The 17,668-nt window shown below is 47.1% G+C and overlaps 7 protein-coding genes and 1 non-coding gene across 8 annotated transcripts; 3 read left to right on the top strand and 5 right to left on the bottom strand.

Moving 5' to 3' along the window:
• The first annotated feature begins 504 nt into the window (after positions 1-504).
• On the top strand, positions 505-602 carry SNOG_16665. Its single transcript has 2 exons — positions 505-540; positions 567-602. It is a non-coding gene; the product is annotated as a tRNA-Arg (tRNA).
• A 145-nt stretch (positions 603-747) lies between these two features.
• SNOG_06073 (hypothetical protein) lies at positions 748-2,272 on the bottom strand. The gene is made up of 3 exons (XM_001796408.1): positions 2,026-2,272; positions 1,197-1,933; positions 748-1,149 (listed from the first exon to the last, which is right to left on the bottom strand). The coding sequence occupies exons 1-3, from the start codon at positions 2,171-2,173 to the stop codon at positions 844-846; spliced, it is 1,191 nt and encodes a 396-aa protein (XP_001796460.1). The 5' UTR covers positions 2,174-2,272; the 3' UTR covers positions 748-843.
• A 1,017-nt stretch (positions 2,273-3,289) lies between these two features.
• Positions 3,290-3,772, bottom strand: SNOG_06072 (hypothetical protein; the record flags this gene model as incomplete). Its single annotated transcript, XM_001796407.1, has 2 exons — positions 3,290-3,378; positions 3,445-3,772. The coding sequence occupies 2 exons, from the start codon at positions 3,770-3,772 to the stop codon at positions 3,290-3,292; spliced, it is 417 nt and encodes a 138-aa protein (XP_001796459.1).
• Positions 3,773-5,104: 1,332 nt separating this feature from the next.
• SNOG_06071 (hypothetical protein) lies at positions 5,105-8,720 on the bottom strand (the record flags this gene model as incomplete). The annotated part of the gene is made up of 5 exons (XM_001796406.1): positions 5,105-6,029; positions 6,082-6,188; positions 6,603-7,721; positions 7,965-8,407; positions 8,456-8,720. The coding sequence occupies 5 exons, from the start codon at positions 8,718-8,720 to the stop codon at positions 5,105-5,107; spliced, it is 2,859 nt and encodes a 952-aa protein (XP_001796458.1).
• A 240-nt stretch (positions 8,721-8,960) lies between these two features.
• On the top strand, positions 8,961-9,138 carry SNOG_06069 (hypothetical protein; the record flags this gene model as incomplete). Its single annotated transcript, XM_001796405.1, has 2 exons — positions 8,961-9,051; positions 9,095-9,138. 2 exons carry the CDS (start codon positions 8,961-8,963, stop codon positions 9,136-9,138), a joined length of 135 nt encoding a protein of 44 aa, XP_001796457.1.
• An 849-nt stretch (positions 9,139-9,987) lies between these two features.
• Positions 9,988-11,757, bottom strand: SNOG_06068 (hypothetical protein; the record flags this gene model as incomplete). Its single annotated transcript, XM_001796404.1, has 5 exons — positions 9,988-10,200; positions 10,255-11,081; positions 11,131-11,235; positions 11,298-11,676; positions 11,731-11,757. 5 exons carry the CDS (start codon positions 11,755-11,757, stop codon positions 9,988-9,990), a joined length of 1,551 nt encoding a protein of 516 aa, XP_001796456.1.
• A 2,790-nt stretch (positions 11,758-14,547) lies between these two features.
• SNOG_06067 (hypothetical protein) lies at positions 14,548-16,409 on the top strand (the record flags this gene model as incomplete). The annotated part of the gene is made up of 3 exons (XM_001796403.1): positions 14,548-14,839; positions 15,134-15,222; positions 15,363-16,409. 3 exons carry the CDS (start codon positions 14,548-14,550, stop codon positions 16,365-16,367), a joined length of 1,386 nt encoding a protein of 461 aa, XP_001796455.1. The 3' UTR covers positions 16,368-16,409.
• A 2-nt stretch (positions 16,410-16,411) lies between these two features.
• Positions 16,412-17,275, bottom strand: SNOG_06066 (hypothetical protein; the record flags this gene model as incomplete). The annotated part of the gene is made up of 1 exon (XM_001796402.1): positions 16,412-17,275. The coding sequence occupies one exon, from the start codon at positions 17,273-17,275 to the stop codon at positions 16,412-16,414; it is 864 nt and encodes a 287-aa protein (XP_001796454.1).
• Positions 17,276-17,668: the final 393 nt, after the last annotated feature.

Raw genomic sequence — 17,668 nt, 5'->3', positions numbered from 1 at the left:
GTTTGTATAGCTTCAGGCTATGCGATAGTCTGCCGATTGTCGATGGTTGCACCCTATCGTCTTTTCGTCTTAGCTAGCAAGACAAAGTTTCTGATGATATACAGTGGATGGTGTGGAGAGCAGAGCGTTGCAAATGGTGTTGTCGCTTCGCGTACGCTGAATCAAGAACGCGGGTCGCGTCGACGCCCCTCCTGCTTCACTTAACAACCAACGTGGACCTGAGCGGATCGAGACAGGATCACGGCACACCCAATAATTGACTCTTGACGGTCGATGATTACAGCGATGAGGAAAATCGAACCGGCCGCCTTTGTGCGTCCACGCCCCCACTTCCGAAGCAAACTCTGGTCAGCCGAAGCTGTCCGATTCGCGCCAGGGAGGGAAAGCCCCGCAGGCTGTAACGCACATACGATTGGATTGTCGTCGCTTGGCCAAGGACTGCCTTCATCTTGTCGTATCATTAAGTACGACATATTTTCCTGGAAATTCATAAAACAGGCATCTGGCCGGTTGGCGCAATGGTAGCGCGCAGCCCTCCTATTAGGACAAAGATATGTTCAAATTCGAGGCTGAGGCTGTGGGTTCGAGTCCCACATCGGTCGCTTTTTTGCATCCAACGCGAGCTCTAACTTACTATTTCGCCCCTTTGTTTTTTGTTTTGTCGCGGTGATGGGAAGTTCTGGGTGGTGGGGCCGAAATGGCCCAAGCGCTGGCACACGAACTCCATCTTCACGATCTTGCAACTTCGGAATGTATCTCCAGCTTGTTGTTTTCACTACGAACCACGAACGCGAGCTCTCTTTTAGCTACCTTAGCAAGCCTGGCGCTTCGTGACTACTCTATCTATGCCTTGGTAACTTTGTACACTCGCATATCGTGCGAACCCAGCTGAGCAGAGACGGACGTTCCGTACCAGTAGCGCAGTGAAGACTCAGTCCATTTCCATGCCTGAACCGAGGCCAGGCACTTCCGAGAAATTGCTGAAAGTGTGGCCGCACCATCAGCAGCGACGAGCCCTACTACCACACCATCGCTCAAAGGGCCGGCCCAGTAGGGATACAGTTTTCCATTCACAGGCGCTGGCTGTCCAGAGGGGCGGAAGTAGCCAGCAGCTTTTCCGAGCTTGTCTTGATTGATAGCGATAAGAGCCTGCAGAAAGTCAGTGGCGTGTTCCTTGCTGTTGAATGCAAACTAACCTTGTTCTTGAGGAGAGTTAGAGTACTCTGCTTGATCTTGCTGAGATCAGTACCAATCAGGATTGGAGACTTCGCAATCATCCACAAGCCGACGTGCGCGCGCTCCTCGTTCTCGTTCAAAGCACCATTACCGACTTGCAACATATCGAGGTCGTTGAATCCTCCTGGAGCCGCATACTGTGCCATGCCAGCCGCGTTGGAGGCGATAGAAGCCAACGAGTTCCAAGTGTTCGCGATATCACCTGACATGCGCCACGAGTTGCCATAGTCCTTACCCCAGGTCCAGACACTGTCGCGGCCCCATTGGCACATGGAGAAAAGGATGGGGCGTCCAGCACCGGCAAGTGCGTCGCGCATCGTCGCATAGTATGACTTCGTGCTCGATCTTGAGTCCCAACACGTCTGCGGCGTCCCCCCTGTGACACACGGTAGGTAACATGCGTCGTGCTTCCAGTAGTCTACACCCCAAGACGCCAAGGTCTTTGCGTCTTGCGCCTCGTGGCCTTGCGAGCCTGGGTAGCCGGCGCAAGTCATGATACCGGCATCACCGTATAAGCCAAACTTGAGACCCTTGCCGTGGATCTGGTCGACGACAGGCTTCATACCTTGCGGCCATTTGGAAGGATCTGGTACAAGGAAGCCTGAACTGTTCCTCTGTTTGCTGTGCCAGCAGTCGTCGATGTTGAGGTACTGGTAGCCGACATCCTTCAGACCCAAGCTGATCATTAGATCAGCAACTTTAAGGGCCGAGTCGGCACTGGCATGAGTGCAACCGCCGTTGTTCTAAGCATCCGATCAGCGAGTTCAAATCTGCACTTCAAAGGCGCACCAACCCAGTTGTTGTAACCGAGAGCAGGAGTTCTGCCGAGGCCGTTCTCTAGACGCTTGTCCAATGAGTCGTCTAGGCCAGCTGGGGCTGCAAGAGCAATGCCGTGAACGGCAGAAGCCACGACAATGGTTGAAGCGATGTTCTTCATGGTTGTTGTGCTGAAGGAGCTGTGGTGCAGAGTTCAAGTCCTACTGGTGACTTATATATTGAGTAGCCGGGGTCCTAGCACCGCTGTCCTTGCGGTAAAGCATCCTAGATCTGAGCGATCAAGGTATTGGTGGACTCTGAGGAAAGCTTGGGGCATACAAGATCTACACCGGATGCTTTACTCTTCGAGAGCTGGCTCGCCTTAGCACCACACGTCGAGACCTTCGAATACGACATTTACCATCTATCCCTGAGCGCGTCATTAAAGATCCATCGAAGTAATGTAGTGTTGCTGCAATTGCCAGTCGGTCTGATTGGTGTATAATTCTAGGGTTACAAACTAGTAGTCTATGTCATGTACAAGTCTAGCCCTGACTATTAGATTGCTCTACAACTAGCTACGCGAAGCCCTACTGTTTATATGCGACAGTCGGTGCCACTGCTTGTTGAAGGAGGTTATCCGGAGTTAGAGGGGCGTCATCATGAGTACCCCGCCTGTCTTTGGTTAATCGGCAAAAGAGATTGGCTTGTATTTCCCCATCCGTGATTAGTGGGTGTTTCAACCATCGCATGACCCCGGATTTTCCAACAGCCTTGAAACAAGCTTCGCGCCACTCTGGAGATAAATTTTCCGAAGACAAGCAAGTGCGGGACAGCGGCTAGGCGCCCTAGAGTAAGCCACACAGCAGATACGGGATCCGCAATATCCTATGAGACACCGGGCTGATGCATCGATTGTACTGCGGCGCCGAAGTCAAACCGGCGGTAGTTGGTGCGGCTTACTCTATTGTGGAACAAGCCCCTAAATAAATGAACGTGAGCTTGGAGAAGTAAGGGTGAGTTCAAGACCAGAGTTGCACTCGTCCTTCTAGCTTCTAACTGAGATGCTTCAAAGAGCGGTGAACTAGAATGCTGCTACCATAAGTAAGCCCCAGAGTCGGACTTCTCCAAGTCCTCGACTCAAGCTAACATGGATCTATAAAAAGTGACAGAACTTTAGGGCAGAAATGCCGTACCATATACATCCAAGATCTTCAATCGCCTCATCCATCTGCCGCTGGAAGTACGTAGGTATGCTACTAACGACTCCCGGCTCAAGGAACTGTGCGCTGGTTATCTATGGTATTACAGGAAAGATGAAGTGTTTTGAAAGTGTAGTGCAGAGGACGGCAAGACCAAGCTCCTGGCATGCAACCAAGAGTTGTTCTGTGAAGGGTGCAATATCACTGCTCTCGGGTTCTATATTGTCCGACAGCGCCTGTGCATGCATACCAGAAAGAGGAGGACTGAGGACAAGAAGAAAGGTGTAGCAGACGTGGACTATGGATTTTCCGTAGTAGAAGAGAAGATGGTAAATCACGTACTCCTCAGCTCTCGCGCAGCGCATCCATACTGGAAACAGCGGATTGTTCCGGAGTTCGTCAACAAGACGGCGGAGTGGACCATCAAACAGCGATAAACTATCGAATATGACACCACCGACGGCAACGTAGAAGAACTGCAGCTTCGGACTGGGACTTTCACTAGCCATACCATGATGAGGCATGCGTGTTATTGGGGACTGGACGTTGACAAATTGAAGTACGGCTTGAAAAGGCATGTTGATCTTGGACGCCTCTCAATCGTGATTCGCGCTGCGAAGGTGGATCCCCGGCAAGGTAGAAAAATCAACTTCAGACTCATTGTCGAATTCGATGCTGCAAGACAAGATCTCGGAGATATGGGAGTGGCCTGAGGGCAAGAACGGCGAGGACTACAGTCTGGTGTATCAAAGCCCATACTGGGGAACGAGATGCTCGAGGTCAGCTCAGCTTTCACGTGGTTGTCAACACGATGCAAATCCGTGGTATCGGGTACGTGGCCTTCGAGATGTTTCAGGTCTATAATAAGTAAGGGGATGGTAGTGACAGCGACACAACGTCAGTGGCATCCTGAAAGGCAGATGGGTACATGACAGACGAAGGGTTAGATCGGATCACACACTGGGCACTATGATAGAGGGACGAGGAAGATGATATGGACATCGATGACCCGGAGTTCGACTTTGGTGGACGCAGCGAATTGCAGTAGTAGAACAGAGCTACCATCAACAGCTATTTGCCATTGCAGTTGAAGAAAGTCCCAATTAACGGGCGCGTTGTTGTTAAGTTCACCACAACCACGGAAGTCGCGACTTTCTGCCCTTTCTGCAAATAGCGACATGTCTTCTGCTCATCGTCCCCGCACTATATACGACCTCTCCCTACTTTATTGTTCCATTCTAAAGCCGCCACTTCAGCAAAAATGTTGCCTCATCATAAGAGACGCTCTTGCAGGTTATGGTTGGCAAGGTGGCGAACGCGGTGACGTGAGTGACTTCTAAGAAACGACATTTGGCGCACGACCTCACCACGATAGGCCTCAAGAAGCTCAGTCTCGGTAGAATCACCTCGGTTCAAGTCATCACCTTAGCGCAAGCCGCCTCAACCCAAGATATCCGCCTTTTTACCAGCTTTACTACAAGGCTGCGGCGATATACGACAAGGAGGAAATTTCCCTACAAGGACTTCCTGGCATCATAGGCACGAGGGCTTTGCGCGAAAAATGTTGCGACAACGACTGAGGAAACCAACACAGTGACTTTGAAGCAGAGAATTGGAAGTCATTGGCAAAAGAGCATATTACCATGTGGAGAGACAAAGAGATAGGTAGTTTTGTTCGACATACAGGATGAGTTCTCACTACTATGGGGCCTGTTGGGTACCAGTCCTCCCGTCTATGCATGGATAGGTCTATGCCAGAAAGTATGGTGCCTTACGCTCATTCCACATTACCTGCTGTCTCCCCTCAGGGAAGGCTTCGAGAGAAAGAATCTGAAAAACTCTTGATAATCATTTGCTACCTCGGAGTTATTTTCGATCGCTCTGAGTGATGCTCTCAATGTGCGTTGTTTCTAGCTCTTTTCTTGAAGCATGATCAGATCAAGATCATGCAATGCCCCAGCTTCCATCTCAGCAGTGAACCTTGAAATCTGGCGCGCTTCGATCAAAGCCTGACTGCAAAATTGTCCAGCGAGGTCCAACTTGCCACTTCGCCAACACCACTGCCACCTCCGCTGCGCCATATTCCACCAGTGGTCCAAGTTGCCTTCGGTGGCTGCATAGCCAGCCAAGGCAGATTCCCAAATAGTAACCTGCGAATCTATGCTCTGTTCATGTCTTATGTATTTCAGCACTACCGTCAATGGACATCCTGGCCCCAACACTTCAGTCGCCGCCTTTACCAAGAACTCAGCGAACCTTTGGAAAACAGGAGCGCGCTCTTTTCCCCAGAGAATTGAGCTTATACAGTACGCTATACGCGAGACAGACACTTTAGGTCGCCGGAGATCTTCCATTGTGTTGTTAGCTGCCTGGGCGAACGAGATGCGAGCTGCGGCGAAGTCATTCCTGTGCCAGAGAGCCATCCCCCTGGTCAGTGCGCAGAATATAGTGTCTGGGGCGGACTGATACCCAGAGAAGTATTCTCCGCGCTCTCTTTCTATGATGGCCTGCATTGCACGAAGGAACACGTCGAATTGCGCGAATCGACCGGGATAATCTGGAGAGCGTGGCACAGACGGTACATCGACATTCGCAGGACGGGCACAGGGTACCGCAATGTATCGTTTCGAGATCTTGCTCAAGTATTGATCGCTCAAAGCCCCACACTTGATTCGTGATCTCGCGTACCGTAAAACCTTATCGATCCGCACGGCAGCCATATCTTCAGTAACTGGTTCACCATGAAGGATCTTAGCCAAGACCTTCTCTTTATCATCGGCTTTGATTTGCTTCGTGAAGCCCCATGCTTTCAGTCGCTTTTTGTACATTTGCTCACTACAATCCGTCAGCCCCAATCAAGCTAGACTCTTGAGACAATTCCACGTACGTAGCTTCAAACTCGTGCTCTGAGCTAATCCTTTGCATGGTCTCCTCTAAGGTCAGGTCTTGTTTTATATAGTACTCTTTGATATAGGGCTGCATCTTTGCCCAATGCTGTTTTGTGAGAGCTTTTCTTCTTTTTCGCGGGACTGTGCTCGCCATGGGAGTCTCCTCTACAGGCTGGCCCGTCATTATATAGGTGATATACGTCACTGGACAATTATAATGTGCGATGGCGCGTATTCGCATGCGGTACGACTAGTTTTCGTAGTGTTACAAAAGCCTCTTTGCTGTACGAAGGATGGTGAAAGAGTGACTTGCGTGCAGGCTTAGCGCCCAAAGGTTCTTGAGAAATGCGCTATCCTTAATTAGCTAGACGCGGCCTTGGTGTCTTGGTCAAAATGCTCCCAGGTGCTGGGGAGGTGATCACTTTAATGTGAAACACGCTTCTATCTGTGTTACTTGATTGCTCTATATATCATATCAAGATGTTTTTATCTATACTCTACAAGTCGCTACACTGCTAACCTTGGAGTCACTCTCGCTAGTTGCAGTGAGCTTCACTATGGCACCCTTCGCGCCATACGACGTGCCGTTCGTCGCAGCACCCAACGCAACCTTGACCGATGTGCTCTCCCCAAACTTTGCGAAGGCAAGAGCGTTCGGCAGACCAACCTTCCAGCTATCGCTATCGACTTCAACGGACAGGCGATAAATATCAGAGCCAAGATGGGCCGAGAGGTCCTGAGGATGAACGTTTGTGGTGTTTGACGGGGCGGTACCAGTGTTCTTGAGCTCAAAAGTGCAGTATGAACCTTCTGCAGCACCATCGCTGACCTCAACACCATGAGTCGCTGTAAAGGTGTTGTTTGTAGCGGTAGAGCGGACCCCAACGGTGTACTTTAGCACACCTCCATCGCGCCTGGTATCAAGGACGTAGAAATGCAGACCATTAGCGAGGTCTTCGTGCTCGTACTCACTTCCACTGTTCGTCCCGGCATGGAACAATGCATCGACCAATTGCCTGTAGTCTCCAATAGACCAGTAGCGCGCAGTGCCGTTAGGGAAGTAGAAGTCGACCACGTGTGCATCCTCTGGGTTTGCATCAATGACCCACTGGAACGGCTGGGCGCGGTCGTTGTTCTTCGTCTTGGAGATCATAACTCCACTATCGGGCACAAAAGAGTCGGCGCCCATCCGATCTACGACCTCCATGTTGTAATTGTTGTAGTTTCCTCCGTCGCAGAATGCGTTGAGTGAGATGTTGCAACGCGGTTGAAGATCTCCACTGGTACCGAAGCTGATATTGAATCCCATCAAGCCGCCAGCAGGGTCCACAGAGCGTGCAGTGAGCTCGGCAACAACTGGGCCTGAAGCAGCAAGACCAGATCGCGAGATCTGGAGAATCGGGGTATTATCAATCAACCCAATCTGATGCTTGTCACGCATGGTATGGAGCGAGCCCATGGAAGCACCCTGAACTGGTGGGATCTGCCAGCGTGTGTGAGGGCCTCCGGGACCATTGAAAGAACCGCGGTCAAGCATACTGAACGGCCCTGTGTAAGCGCGGCGTGGCGGGTCGCTGTATGGGTTATTGTAGTTGTCTCCGATACCACTGACGAAGGAAAAACAGTTAGCAAAGACACTCTAGAATAGGATTGCCCACTGGAGAAGACCACTGATGACGACTCCCCTCGTCAAATCTTCTCGACGTGGACAATGTCGGAACTTACTAGAGGCAACTTAGTATTCTTTTTCTTCAAAGACATAGTGGGTATCATCTACTTACCAGTAAATGTGATAACTCGTGAGCGAAGGTGGCCATTCCGGAGGACTTCCAAAATTAGTTAGCAGAGCCCAAAATGCTGCGATGATTGTGGAGGGACTTACCTCTCCCTGGGTTGAAGAGCCGCCTCCAGCATTGGGCCAGATTGTGCTTGCTGCTGCCCAGGACGTCCATTCGACGTATCGAGTGTCTGCCCAGTTTGGTAATGAGCTGTTTGCTGGTGGGCCGAACTCATCTGGCACATCGTCTCTACTGGCAAATTTCATCTCTCCAAATTCCTGCCAAGTGGATGATTCGTCCTGACCAGCTGAGAGGATGAAAGCAAGTTCATACGAGTTCGCAGTCTCGTTGCCGATATCTCGACGCCACGCACCAAGTGCGTCGGTGCGAAGATCAACGGAGCATGGTGGTCCTTCCGGGCAAGCGTCTTCATTGAAGCCACCTCGCTCATCGTCCACGCCGTATTGATAAGATAACGCAGGCATGCGGTACGGCCCAAACACTGTCAAATCCACACCATATTTACCAAAACTGTCGCCCATCCAATCTGCGAAAATTAGCTCGACACGATTCTGCTATCAGGTGGCTATCTTACACTCATGAAGCGTGTGGCCTTGATTCAGCTCGTTCGGCGTATTGAGTAGATCTTTGTAAAAATTTGGCACATCTTCTCTCTTTAGATCAGAAGCCAGAGGTTGCGGGTTGCCAAAAATGTCAGACTGTGCTGGCAACGTCACAACGAATGGCGAATCAGGGTAGTCAACCGTGACCATTGCGATCTTGAAGTTTCGGTCTCTGCCTTTGCGCGCAGGATCGCTCCAATCTGTGCTCGGTGGCGCAACAAATTGCTCCCAAGTCATGTTATCGGGGTTGACCTGGATTGCAAAATATTTAGAGTAGTAATCAACACGTAGACATGGAATTCCTTACCCAATTTTGAGGATCAATCGGTGCAAAAGGATCCAAAGAAAGCTGCTTAGACACAGGTGCTGGGACAGCATATGCAACATTGAGCATCGTGCATGCCAACACAGCCATCGAGGCTTCTGGGAGCCTATATCCCGCCATATCTGCAAAGAGCTTGGTCCTCGATAATTGTAATGCCAAAGATCCACGACTGCCCTGAAGCTTCACTTTTCGGCTTCACCAAAGATCTCGAGTGGTGGGAGGAAAATCAGGAGATCTTGTGCAGTGTGTGAGGCATAATATATATGGCTGTGCTACTATACCACAGTACCTGCAGGCGGGGCAAACGACGCAAGGTCATTACCGGGATAATTCATCCGCCCTGCGTGACCATGGCAAACACGCTGCTGGATAATGGAAGAGGGCTGGTTGGGCTGCCCGTTCCAGTAAGTCATGTCTTGGCTTATCTCTACCACCTGCTGCATCAAGCAAAGAACGACGGTGTTACCAGCGATTAATTCCTCAATCATGGATCCAAACGCGTAATCTTGGCAGTGGCGCGAGCCATGGAGCCTGTTTCTTCAGAAGCTTTTTGTGGGCTGGTGCAACGGTGCTTGTGTGCATTGACAGTGTGTAGCGGGAGGTACAATATGTGCGGTGTTCAGAAATGGCGCCAGGATGCGATCTTGGAAGCCGATCGCTGGAAAAGTCAAAGAACGTGGATTTGGCACGCGCGACGCCATTTCGAGCAAAAGCGGCTGTAGCATTAGTAGAGAATATGTGGACGTGACCACTCGCGACCTCCAACTCTGCTATTGTTGCATAGGCCAAGAGCCTTTGCGTCACGCCAAGGCCATTGGACATGTAGTGCATGCAGTCTTGTGTCCCGAGGTTTTTGAATTTCCACGCCAACCTTGGAACGACAATGCCGTCCGCACTTTATCAAAAAATTGCTCGCAACTTCTCAATCAATCTTTCAGGACTCTTCACTGAGGCACTGAATAATAATGTACCCTAGGTCGGTATCAGCAGCGTTCGAAAAGGCAACGTCTAGGTTCGAATCAGAAACAGAAGATGCAGAATACGCAACTCTAGTGAATATACGAATTGGACAGCATTCACTGAAATCTTAATTAATGCATTTTATCTGACCGCTGACCGCTGGCCACGGATTGATGTGTAAGATGTCCGGAGCCACTGGCTTGTTTGCCCCTTGACAACTCAAAATCTCTCCACTTGGGATACGGAGCCGCGTTTAGCTTCAACTTCTTCCACACGACGCTCGAGATCTTGACCGGGGGCCCAGTCGCGCTTGTTCATTCCTGGTACGAAAATCGGCGCGTTCGTGAACAGGTAGTTCATCTCCTCCAGCGGACGCTTAGCGGTCTCAGGGAGGAAGCAGTAGAAGAAGATCGCATTCGTCAGGTTACAGACCTAGGTTGTTGTTAGCGGGGCTTTGTTTTACCACTAATCATTCCCTGAACTTACGACAAACAGGATATAAAACTTCCATCCCACAGACTCCATAGCAATAGGAGTAACTTGCCCTATCATAGTATTGAAGGCAAACGACGTTGTGGTCGCGATCGACACTCCCTTGGAACGCGTCTTTGTGTCGAAGATCTCAGCTGGAATGATCCAGGACAAAGGTCCACAAGTCGCACTGAAGCTGAAGTTGTAAATCCAGGTGACAACGATGAAGCCCCAAGCAGCAGCCTTGTTGTTACTAGCTCCCGGAGGAAAGACAGCCAACATGATGGTCGAGATGATGAATGTGACCATGTTACCAAGGTTACCGAGGATTAGAGGCCAGCGACGTCCGAAGCGGTCGATGAAGCACATGCAGAGAAACTGTGCAATAAGAGCAATTATGGACGAGATGGCCTGGTATTTCAGGGTGTCATCGCCCTTAATGCCCATCTTTCCGTAGATCTCAACGGAATAGTATTGGATTGCGGAAACACCCGTCATCTGGACAGAAGCCTGCAGAGCACAAGCCAGGAAGAGGCGGCGGAAGCACGATTTGTCTGTCAGCAACTCCACGTACGATTGCGCTTCGTGTTCGTGCTCAAAGGTGAGCTGGTCCTGGATTTGCTGCAACTCGGCTTGTACCCAAGGATCGCTTTCATCGCCGTTGGCGTGGAGCTTGGCGAGGTTGCGGAGACCTTCTTCAACGCGACCATGGTCGATCAACCAACGCGGCGACTCGGGGAACATGAGAATGAGAGCACCGAGGAAAACTGCTGGAATGACTTGGATACCAAGACTTGTGCGCCACTGGCCATCATTGTCAGGCGCGAAGCCAACGTATGTTCCTGCCAATTGTTAAAATAGTTGGTGTGGAAACGAGTTTCGGGGTCTTACCATAGGAGATCCAGGCTGCCGCCAGAGCACCAATGCCCAACATGAACTGCTGGAGCGATGTGATACGACCACGGATAGTAGGATGAGCCAATTCTCCTTGGTAGACTGATAAACGCTGTCAGTAATGAGTCGTATTTGGTTCGCATGTCAGTGGCAGAGGGTCTTACCGGGAATGATCATGACCAATATACCAACACCAAGACCGGCAATCGATCTTCCTGCGTATAGATATGCCAAAGACTGTGCGCCAGTTTGGAGAGCACCTCCAAGACAGAAGATGACAGCGCCGATCAAAATTGTCCATCGTCGTCCAAGCCTGTCACCCATGGGCCCTCCGAATGCAGCACCGAAGAAGGCACCTCCGGTGAAGACAGAAACTACTGCTCCCTTCTCCGCGGCGGGTACTAATACTTGGGGCCCATCTATTGTATCGGTGAGACGACCAAACTTGGTGTTAAATGACTGTGAGGCGATGACCTGTGCAATGACACCGAGATCATAACCGTACAGGAGAGATCCAAGAGAGGCGAAAAGACCGACCAAGAACTGCGACTGTCAGACCGTTTTCTCGTCTCAATCATTAGCGGTGTCTGAACATACCTGGTACCACTTGGGAGGAATTGCCATCGTGTGAAGCTCTATGTGCTTTGCGAAAGCACCAAAGTTTAGATGTCGAGAGCTGCTGCACTCGATGCAGATCCCCACATGGTCTTTATACCTTCCATCCCTGCGGTACAAATTTCGCTCGCCCTGCCTGCCGTCACATGGGATCGTGAACTGGGGTGCATATCCCGCATCGCGCGACGCCTCTTCCCCAGATGGTGCCAGACATGGCTGGAAAAGCGGGGAGCTAGCTCGCGATGCGCGTGCATTTTATCCGCGCCTCGTTAAGCATCCATGTCGTCGCATACCGTGCACAGACACCGGGCGCCCAGAGACACTAAGCGCCTATCCTAAAACTAAAACGTGTTATTAATACTAACTTTAATATATTATAACTCTACTACTATAAATCTAATTTAAGCTATAATTAAAGATATTAAATTACGTAAGCTAAGAGAATATTTTATATATATAAAAGTTACTATAAAATATAATATTAATTATATAATATTAAGCTAAAGATATAGAGATATATAGGCTATAGTAAGTACCTAGCTACTAAATAGATATAAACTTAGCTTACTATAGAAGTTAGAGCTTATACTTATATATTAAAAAGCTTACTAAGTAAGGCCTATCTTCTATAAGAGAGATAATTAGAAATTTTACTTTATCTATAGCTAAGAAAGAGATCTCTAAGCACTAAGTTTTATACTTTATTAGCTAGAATAAAAATAAGCTTATCTTAAAGAGGACTAGCGCTATAAATTATATATATTACTAAGCTAATTTCTATATTAAATATTAAGCTTACTTTAATCTTCTATATAAGAAGCTTAATAAGTATTATCTTAAAGCTAGTAATATATATAATATAGATAAGAAAAGCTTTCTTATTAAGATTATTAAAATAAGTAAGAGAGTCTTTAGTAAATGCTAATAGAATAAAAAGAAAGTTAGAGTATTACTTTAAGATAAATTATATAAATTTTTAATACTTCTAGCTTATATCTGCGCTAATAGAAGCTTACTACTACTAAGCTTTATCTATATATTAACTTAAAGAGTAATTAGATTAAACTAAATAGAGAGAATTACTATAGAGAATTATAACGTCTTTATTATATTATCTTAATTAGATTAGAGTAATAATAATATTAGTTTAGTATAGCTTAAGTAAGTATTTAATTACTATATAATAAATAAACTAAGAAAGTAGTAATTACTTATTCTTAATAGCTATAAATCTTATCTTACTTCTAAGTTTTTTAAGTATTATAACTACTATAAAATTCTCTTAATAGTATTTCTTTCTTATTTAACTTATATACTATAACTACTAGATATAGTAATATTTAAGCTACTTTTATTAAGCTACTCTAATAAGCTTACTTAGTATCTCTATAATACTTAGAGCTTTATCTCTATTAAGAAAAGAAACTTTTTCTCTCTTTTCTAGTAAGCTTAGAGCTTATCTTTTAAAAAAAATATTATCTTAAAAGCTTTTAAAGCTACTAATATATAGCTAACTAATCTAAGAGTTATTCTTAATAAATTTAGAATAATGCTTAATAAGAATCTTAGTAAGCTATCTTATCTCTCTTTAAATAATTAGAATTAGCTATAGTAATTAGTATAAGATACTACTAAAAATAGAGCTTAGAATAAAATAAGAAAGCTTAGTATTCTACTTTATTATCTCTAAGTTTAAAATAAGCTACTCTATTATAAGAATAAGTAACTAAGAACTACTCTTTTATATAAGTAGAAGTATAAAAAAAAAAGTAAAGCTCTTAATCTTTAATAGTACTAAGAGTATTATAATAGTATTATCTTCTAGTTCTTTTATAAGTTCTATAAAGCTTAAGCTTAAAAAGTAGTCTATAAGTAAAATAAAATAGAAGAGAAACTTTAGAAAGTATAAGCTAAGAAGTAGTATAAGAAAGCTTAACTATAGTATTAAGTTAAGCTTAAGAAAAAATATATAAAGAAGTAAAGACTTAAGATAGTAAAAGAAAAAAAGAAAGCTAAAAAATAAGCTAAATATAAGTATTAAAAATAGTAGCATAATACTAAGAAAGCTATATAATTATTCTAAAGAGATAAGTATAAAGCCTTATAAGTAATCTTCTTTAAGAAAAAGTATTAGAAATAAGTAGTAAATAAAATAGCTACTACTTAAGTTTAACTTACTTTATCTTCTTTACTAACTTAAGTAATATTATATAGCTATAATATTAAGCTTCTAAGTAAATTTAGATAGTATAAATTAATTATAAGTATCTAATTACTACTATACTATATTTTTATATATATAGAGCTATTATATAGCGTTATATAGCTTTAAGTTTAAGATTATAATAATATTATTAGGTAGGCGCCTAGTGTCTCCGGGCGCCTAGTGTCCGTGCACGGTACTTCTAACCGAGGCAAACCACGCTTCGGTTGAACCATCACCGACAACTCTGCTGCGCTACACCTCAACCATGTTAGCACCGCTCCCGAATCCCTGTGCCATTGCGGCGTCACTGGTGGAGCCCTGTCTGTCACTTGAACTCTGTCTGCTTACTGGTTGCGGCTGTATGACTGCATAAGGCAAGCCCATGGCAATGCTTGACACCGATATTCCACGAATCGGCTTCGGGCTGGGCTAACGACAAGACTGGGAATAGAGCCGCCGGAACCTCACGATTAGGCGTAGCTCGCTCTCTGCGACGACAGGCTTGGAAACATGCCACTCCGCATCTTGAACATTCGAGGTGCCCCGCGTCTTCAAACTGCTTTGTACGAGACGAAAGGCCTATATACGACATCATGGCAAGCTTTACACGCATCGAAGAGAGCGAGAGTCCGTCTATAACCATCAATCCTTCGCACAAGATTGCCAAGATCAACGACAACATCTATGGAGGATTCACAGAGCAAGCAAGCTCCGAAATCAATATTGGATATCTGCTCGCTAACCGAAGTGCCAGGCACATGGGACGATGCATTTACGGCGGCATATACGATCCTGAAAATCCTCTGTCAGACGAGAACGGCTTCCGCAAAGATGTTATTGATGCCTTCAAAGACCTCAATGTGCCTGTAGTAAGATACCCTGGTGGTAACTTTGTCGCTACATACCATTGGCTGGATGGCGTTGGCCCTAGGGAGAACAGGCCTGGAAGGTAGCGCCAGACTATATTCGCCAATCAGGCCGTCTGCTAAACTAAACGTAGGCCTGAGCTTGCTTGGATAGGCACTGAATCCAACGAGTTTGGTACCGATGAATTTATGAAATGGTGCGAGGTTGTCGGCACTGAGCCATACCTCTGCTTAAACTTTGGAACAGGAACTCTTGATGAAGGTGACAGAACGAAAGCAGCCCGACCATGACTATATGCTTATGAATTTTCAGCTCTTGGATGGCTCGAGTATTGTAACTCGGATCGTAACAGCTACTACGCAAACTTGCGCCGCAAAAATGGTCGCGAAAAGCCGTACAATGTGAGTTTATTCACAATACTCCAACGTGTCCCAAAGCCTCTTCAAATGTTTATCTCTTAATGAAACAGCATCTGCTGTGTACCAAAGCTTCATTAGCATGCTTTTGGGTCTTCTGTAGCCTAGATTTTAATCTTTCACAGGTCAAATACTGGGCCCTCGGTAACGAATGCTGGGGCCCCTGGCAAGTCGCCCAACTCACCAAGGAAGACTATGCCAAACAGGCCTACCAATGGGCCAAAGCGCTCAAACTCCTCGACCCATCCATCACCTTGATTCTGTGTGGTGAAACGGGCTACTCTTCCTGGGACTACTACGTCCTGAACCAATGCGTGACCTGGAACGTCCACGGCCTGGGTGGCGACACAACAAAGAGTCTAATCGACATGCACAGCATTCACATTTACACGGCAGATAACGAACACTTGCCAAATGCAACTGCGCCTAGAGCCGCGGAAAGAGCGATCCAAATGACGAGTGCGTTGATCGACTTGGCGAGAATTGAAAATAAGGTTCCGGAGACGGTGCCCAGGCCGACGATTTGCTTCGATGAGTGGAATGTTTGGGACCCTGTGCGTGCGCCTGGTGAGCAGGGCGCGGAAGAAAAGTACACCTTGTCCGATGCGCTGGCTGTCTCTGTCTTCCTAAACGCTTTCATGCGCCAGGCGAAAGATGTGGGCATGGCGAACATCGCGCAGAGCGTTAATGTCATCTCGCCTCTGATGACGACGGAGAAGGGCTTGATCAAGCAGACGATCTGGTGGCCGCTGTGGCTTTTCTCAAAGTACATGCGCGGAAACACGGTGCAGGTTAATGTGCGCAGTCCAGAATACCAGGGCAGGACGAATCCAAAGTGGATCCGTGGAACGATTGAGACGCCGTTCTTGGACTGCAGTGCAAGTGTTGGAGATGACGGATACATTAATCTGGCGGTGACGAACGTCAGTGAGGAGAAGGACTTTGCAACTGATGTTGTGGGTGTCAAGGCTAGCGAGGTTCAAGTCTTCACTGTTGGCGGAGACGGCGTGGATGTTGTGAACACGGAGAGCGAACAGAAAGTCGGTGTCAAAGAGAGCACTTGGGACGGCAAGGGCAAATTTACCTTTGGAAAACACTCTTTCACTCTTCTTAGGTGGAAAGAAGCTTGAACCTGGTTCTTCCTGAATCTATACCGAACTTCTTAGAGCTAGATTTAGATCCCCACGGTATACCACTTTCTACACATCGCCATCCATTCACACCGCACTTCTTCACTCGCCAAACTCTCCCGCGCCAGACACTCCACTGCGGCCTTCATGATACGATCAAATCCCCTGCCAGTAGGGAAGAACTTCAGATTTGCCACCTTGCCATGTACATCTACTTCCCACTCGTCTCTCGACCACTTAGCCACATTTTCCATCCTCTGCATTCTGCTCTCTCGCGTTATGCCAGTTCCAATGAACCCAAAACCCAGTCTATGCCACTGGCTTGGCGACCAGCGCTGCCCTCTCAACAAGATAGTGAAGTAGACCCCATCCGTGATGAACGCAGCAGCATTGCAAGCGGCTGAGCCTTGCTGCCAATCATTCCATCTTGTTACATCTTTTGGCAATCTGAACTCCCCGGGCTGGAATCCTTTGAGGCGATAGTGCACCCGGAGTTTTGGCCTCAACGCACACCATTCAGCCAAATCGGCAGTGTTTTGCCATGGTTGACTGGCAACTTTGCTATTCAAGAAGCCGCAAAATCTTGGACTGCATCGCATGTCAAATTCGCTCTTGCAGAAATTGTGCAGTCGACGCATAGGTGCGTGTTTGCCATCATCGATGAGTATGTCGTTGTACTCAAGATCTAGCCCGCTTGTTTCGGCGCGGAGTTGGCGACAAACAAATTTGAGGACGTTATAGATCTTCCCGCTCGATGCGAAAAATATTGGTGTCCATTGCTCCTGGTAGAAGAAGTACGGGCGATGAGGTAACCCTAAGGGCGAATCATCCGTCAAAGTGTACTCGTAGATGCGGTTGCGAAGTTCAGCTGGCAAGCTCAGGAATGTTGCCATTTTCTCAAAAGGCATGGAGGCATGAAGCAGAAAGCAAGGGGTGCTGATGAATTTCAGGAATCGATGTTGGTGAGTGCGGCGTATTTCATGCACGGCGTCCTTCCTACCAAATATAGCAAGTTCTATAAATAACCGCTCGTCAATCCCAGTTGGCTACGTTACAGTCTGACGTGCTCACACGTTCGAGATGAATAGAATTGTATTTCTGGACACAGTTGGATCAGAAATGTGTTGTAAGTAGAACTGCTCGTGCAATTATCTCATACCTACCGTAGAGTACATCAGTAAAGATTTTTACATTGTCTCATGCTCTGGAACAGAGTTGCAGTCGATCATGATTGTACATTGAATAATCCTCGCACAGTACAAACACTGTCCTATCCTTTACGACTCTAGGAAGTATGAAAA

The sequence above is a fragment of the Parastagonospora nodorum genome (assembly GCF_000146915.1).
Source record: "Parastagonospora nodorum SN15 chromosome Unknown scaffold_8, whole genome shotgun sequence".
In the NCBI taxonomy this organism is placed as follows: Eukaryota; Fungi; Ascomycota; class Dothideomycetes; order Pleosporales; family Phaeosphaeriaceae; genus Parastagonospora; species Parastagonospora nodorum.
Note: the sequence above shows the minus strand (reverse complement) of the source record. Positions and strands in the feature narration are given on the sequence as shown.

Excerpts from the sequence above, each read along its gene's own strand:
- SNOG_06073 (XM_001796408.1), bottom strand. The coding sequence starts at position 2,173 with ATGAAGAACATCGCTTCAACCATTGTCGTGGCTTCTGCCGTTCACGGC. Across the intron at positions 1,934-2,025 it reads CGGTTACAACAACTGGGTTG|TTGCTGATCTAATGATCAGC; the intron begins GTGCGCCTTTGA and ends CGGCCCTTAAAG. Across the intron at positions 1,150-1,196 it reads TAACTCTCCTCAAGAACAAG|GCTCTTATCGCTATCAATCA; the intron begins GTTAGTTTGCAT and ends GACTTTCTGCAG.